The sequence below is a fragment of the Rhincodon typus genome, chromosome 48 (genome assembly GCF_021869965.1).
Source record: "Rhincodon typus isolate 14 chromosome 48, sRhiTyp1.1, whole genome shotgun sequence".
Taxonomy (NCBI): domain Eukaryota; kingdom Metazoa; phylum Chordata; class Chondrichthyes; order Orectolobiformes; family Rhincodontidae; genus Rhincodon; species Rhincodon typus.
Window position 1 is genome coordinate 1,437,247 of NC_063379.1, and position 5,668 is coordinate 1,442,914.

The 5,668-nt window shown below is 40.2% G+C and overlaps 1 protein-coding gene across 1 annotated transcript; it reads right to left on the reverse strand.

Moving 5' to 3' along the window:
* Nucleotides 1–2,476: 2,476 nt before the first annotated feature.
* Nucleotides 2,477–3,391, reverse strand: LOC125487996 (probable G-protein coupled receptor 139). The gene has a single exon (XM_048620738.1). It carries the CDS (start codon nucleotides 3,389–3,391, stop codon nucleotides 2,477–2,479), a length of 915 nt encoding a protein of 304 aa, XP_048476695.1.
* Between the last annotated feature and the right edge of the window lie 2,277 nt (nucleotides 3,392–5,668).

The window sequence follows — 5,668 nt, forward strand, 5'->3', positions numbered from 1 at the left end:
AACTCCACCTTCCAATCCTTGGCTCATCTAATCAAGGTCCTTTGTACTCTGAGATAAACCTTTTTGCTGGCCATTACACTACAAATTTTTCTTTCTAATCATTCCTCCGAATTTCATATCTAAAATCATTCATACAAATGACAAAAAGCAGGCACGTTGCTAGTCAGAAGCCGCCAGTCCAAAAAACGCAACCTTCCACCGCCACCCTCTGCCTCCAAGTTATATTATATTTTTGTCTGGAATGAAGCTAGGTCTGTTTGTTTAAAACCTGAATAGCATCATTCAACATGAGTATCATCTAACTCGTGTAAGAGAAACAGATATGTCTTTCACCCGTGATATGATGGCACTTGCCAGTAGTCCTCATATCAATCAATCTTACAAAGGAACAAGACACTGCAAACCCTATTAATGCAGTTCAGTTGTGAAGGCAGATTGGCAAGATAGGGGCTGTTCTCATAGCATTGGAGAAGGCTAAAATACAATCTGATGGATTTTTTCAGAAGTCATGTCGGGTCTTGACAGAGGAGACAGGGAGAAAATTCTTCTGTTTAAAAATGATCAGGAAGCGAAGGGCATAGATTTTTTTCCCCTTTATTCATTCACAGGATGAGGGTTGTTGCTGGCTAGGCCAGCATTTATAGCCCATTCCTAATTGCCCAGAGGGCAGTTAAGAGTCCACCACATTGTTGTGTGTTTGGAGTCACATGGAGGACAGATCGGGTATGGATGGCAGTTTCCTTCCCTAAAGACCACTAGTGAGCCAGATGTTTTTTTTTCCTGACAATGGATTCACCGTCATCATTAGATTGTTAATTCCAGATATTATTGATTGCAAATTCCACCATCTGCAGGATTCAACCTGGGTCCCCACAATTTAAATAAAAACCAAAAGAACTGCGGATGCTGTAAATCAGGAACAAAACCACAAGTTGCTGGAAAAGCCTCAGCAGGTCTGGCAGCATCTGTGAAGAAAAATATCAGAGTTAACGTTTCAGGTCCAGTGACCCTTCCTCAGAACCTTTCTCAGTATCCCAGGGTCACCGGACCTGAAACGTTAACTCTGATTTTCTCTTCACAGATGCTGCCAGTCCTGCGAAGCTTTTCGAGCATCTTGTGTTTTTGTCCCCAGAACATTATCTGTGTCTCTGGATAACAATCTAGCGATAGAACCATTTGGCCACCACCTCCCCCACTAGATTTCAATTGATTTACCAAGGAAGAGTAACTAAGGAGAGAATAAAGATCCACGAGGCCATCTATGTGTGGAACCATAAGAAATGGGAGAGATACTAAACAAATATTTTGCTTCAGTGTTTACTGTGGAGAAAGGCACGCATTCTAGGGAACTTGGGGAAATAATTATTGATGTCTTGATAACAGACCACATTACAGAAGAGGAGGTACTGAGGGTCTTGAAAAGCATAAAGTTAGATTTAAAAATAAGTGGAAGAATATTAAAGCCTATTATAAAGGACTTGATAGCATTGTATTTGGAAATAAACAGCAATCAAGTGGATTAGGCATGACATTATGAGGGGGAAATACAAAATGTATTTGTATTTGTTGTGGAGAGAACAAGAAAGGGAGCGTCACTGGACTTGAAATGTTAACTATGATTTTTCTTCACAGATGCTACCAGACCTGCTGAGCTTTTGCAGCAACTTTTGCGTTTGTTCCTGATTTACAGCATCCGCAGTTCTTTCAGTTTTGTTTTAAGAAAGGGATGAGAGTGGGAACCAGTGTATCCAATATATTTGGATTGCTAAACAGCATTTGATAAGTTATTGCATAGTTTGCCTACTTGATAAAAGAAGTGCCTATGGTATTGGGGGAACTGTGTTAGCATGGACAGAGGATTAGCTAATTCATTGGCTAACAGAAAGTCAATATGTGAGTTGCATTTATTTACACAGAGAGTGGTAGATGCCTGGAATGTGCTGCCAGTGGAGGTGGTAGAAGCAGATACAATGGCAAGATTTAAGAGGCAGACACATGAACATGCAGGGGTGGAGGGATTGGGACCATGTACAAGCAGATGGGATCTGTTTAGTATGGTATCATGGTTGGTACAGATATAATGGGCTGAAGGGCCTATTCCTGTGCTGTACTGCTCTAAGTTAAACTAATTGTTTTCTTTACAATTTGGAATTCTGGCAGCAGTTGCAGAAAGAGGAAAGGAGTGCCCAGTTCTAAAGAATGGTCAATGGACTGGAAACATTAATTCTGCTTTGTCTCACCAAAAGCTGCTGAGTTTCTCCAGTGCCTTCTGTTTTTATTTTGTTTGTTTTAGATCTCCAGAATCTACACTCTTTCCTTTTATTCAGAAATGCACAGTCTTGGCTGGCACTCAGAGCCAAGAGAGGTAGGAATGCAATCCAGTAATTCAGGAGGTTACGAATAGATTAAAGAAAATCATGCTCCAGTCCGGATTAGCAAGTGAACGGAAACTGAGAGCCAACATTCCAAACAGAGACTACTTTGCATTTTTACGGTTTTGAAAGATTCTTAAAATCAGTAAACACGGAGATTTCAGCACTTTCTTCAGCTCCTCTCTGAACTTCCTCTGTGTGGCAGCATATATAAAAGTGTTTGGGCAGGAGCTCAAAAATTTAAGCATTGTTCCGGTCTCCGTGGCAATGTACCCAGGGGAGGTTCGATCCCCCCTGTAGTAGGTGCTGTTTATGAGTCCAGTTGATGCAAAACTAACGAACGCTGTCAGCCACAGCAGTAAGAAACAGCCCGATACAGCGAACAGTAAAACAATGGATTTCTTCCGGTTCTCCATCTCCGGATCTCGATGGTTCTCACCGCGGGAACCTCGCAGACTGCTCCGGGCTCTGCTGCCGATCAGTACATGTTTGATTGTCATAGAATTAAACAAGGCGATTAATGTAAAGGGAAGCCAGACGACCCAGGCAGTGTGAAACCAGGCAAATGCAGCCCCTGGAGGCGAAGAGAAAAATGCTACACGTGTCTGACATCCCCACTGCACCTTGTTAATTACTCGCTGATGTTCATATGCAAATAGGGTGGGAATGTTCTTTACCATAATCATGACAAAGAGGCTTGTTATAACCAAAACCGCGGTTCTCTTGATGCAATACCTTGCCTGAATCTTTTGGCAGCAGATCATTACACATCTGTCAAATGTGAAGGAAACAGTGAACCAAACGGACAAATCGATGGTGACAGGCGCTAAATACAGCAGTAACTTACATATCGAAGTGTATGCCAGGAACGAAAGGGGGAAGTTATAACTGATAATATGGTACAACAGCACATAGTTGATCATGATCAGTAAATCTGCTACTGCCATGCCCAACATGTAGACGGAGATACAGTTTGAAAGGCCACAGTTTCGTCTGCAAAGAATCACAATTGTCAGCATGTTTGCTGGAAGGAAAAAGAGAGGAAAGCGATAATGTTTAAATGCATTGTTAAAAGAAAGGTCGCATCATTTGACATTATCTAATAAGCAGCAAGGAACAAATGATTTAGAAATGCTCACCAGGAACACCAATGGCCATGAGTATCGGGTAATAAATGGCCTTTATCAGCAGAATAATGGGTCGCTCCATCTTCTGGTGTTTAAGATATCTTTTTGGAGGTGAAGCATCCAGCAGGTGCACTATTGAGGCAATGAAAATAACCCTTTATTTATAGAAGCTTTTATTCTCCAGGCAGCTACTGATGAAATCATAATTACTGTTCGTAACAAACATTCAGCAAATAGAATCGGGTCAGCTGTTTTGTACACGTCAGGTTAAAGAAAAACTAGCTTGTTATTGGGCAATTGAAATGAATAACATTTTCAAGTTGCAAACTAAATCCCAACGTGCTCGTGCTGAAGCATTTTCCTTCAGGACTTCTGGCACAAAGGCATAGAGTTTCAACATAATGTTTATTTTTCATCAGTAAAATAGATTAATTTAGAACAGAAATTTAAACAAGGGATAAGTAAGAAATAGTATCCAGTACTCAGACCTGGTTCCAAAATAACAAACACTGATACCTGATTATCCATGGCTACAAACTATCCGTGAAGGAAGGGACACATAGAGAAAATTGGCTGGGTGTAACTGTTAACCGAACATTGATACAATGGAGAGAAACCTTAGCATACAGATTACGATGAAGGATCAGTTTGGTTAGAGATGAGAAAGAGGAAAGGGAAGAATTTATTAAGGAGATTGGGCTTTAGGTACTTGAGGATTAACTAAATGTAGTAGGAGATAGTTAGGAAGAAATAATGCTGGCTGTGTGAAAGATACTGTATAATTGAGGATGATTTTAATCTAGTTATACACTGGGTGAATCACACTGACCAAAGTAGTTAAAATGGGGCAGCATCAGTGGAGAAAGTACAGAGTTCAACTGCGTTTCTCTCTCTACAGATGGTGCCAGCCCAGCTGAGTTTCCACTTCAATTTCTGTTTTTGTTTGTTTCAGGTGTCGATCCTCTGCAGTTATTTGTTTCATCTTAAATTAGTTTAGATGGTGGTTGATAGTCTATTTTTATGGCCACTTTCACGGAGCAACGTGTTCCACAGCGAATCAGAGAGCGGGCAATGCTAGATCTGGTAACACCACAATGACACAGGATGATTCATGACCCCAAAGTGAAGGGTCCCCTAAGTAACATTGATCATAACATGATTAGGTATCATATTAGGTTTGAGGGGGAAATGAATGGATCTAAATCTTAAATGAGGCAATTGTGAGGATACCAGGACAAAGTGAATTTGGAAATCAGGTTGTGCACGAGGGAAGTAGAGACAGTGGTGGACAGTTGAGAACATATTTCAGAATACTCAGCAGAAATTTAATAAGAATGAAAGTTTGCAAAGGAATACTGCACAAAGTGAACTGAATTTTAAGTATTGGAAAAAAAAATGATTGGCAGACGAGCAAAACTGAAAAAGATTAGGAAGGCAGGAAGGATGGTTAGAATATTAAATAAAACACTAAATTATTTATGAAGTTGGGGAATCTAGATTAAGAGAAAAACAAAACAGCTAGAAATATAACAAGTGTTTCTGAAGGCATGAATGCACATAAAAGCAACATTGCAAATAATTGGTTTTCAAGGGAATGTATTTGGGGAATATATGTTGGAAAAGAAGGAAATGACAAATATTAAAATCCAAATTAGAACCAAAAGGAGATCATTCATCCTTCCAGGCACGGTCCATCATTAAATGAGATTGTGGCGGATCTGATCATGCTCAACCCCACTTTCCTGACTTTTCCCCATAACTCTTGATACCCTTCCTGATTAAAAGCCTTTCTCAGCCTTGAACACACGTAATAACACAGCCTCAAAAGCTCTCCGTGGTAAACAATTCCACAGATTTACTACTCTCCAAGAGAAGAAATTACTGCTCATCTCTGTCTCGAATGGATGACCCTTTATACTGAGATTATACCCTCTGTTCCTAGACTCTCCCATAAGGGAAAGATCTTCTCCACAACTATCCTATCAAGTGTCCGAAAAATCATTTATGTATGAGGGCTTATCCAAGAGATATTCAAGATGGCAGTGCAATAAAAGGCTTCAGATGGAGCTCATCCATTTCCTATATTTTCTCTCTCTTTTTTTCTTCTCTTTTGTGTTTTCTTCCCGTCTTCTCTCTTCTTTCGGTTCTCCATCTCTGAATCTCGATGGT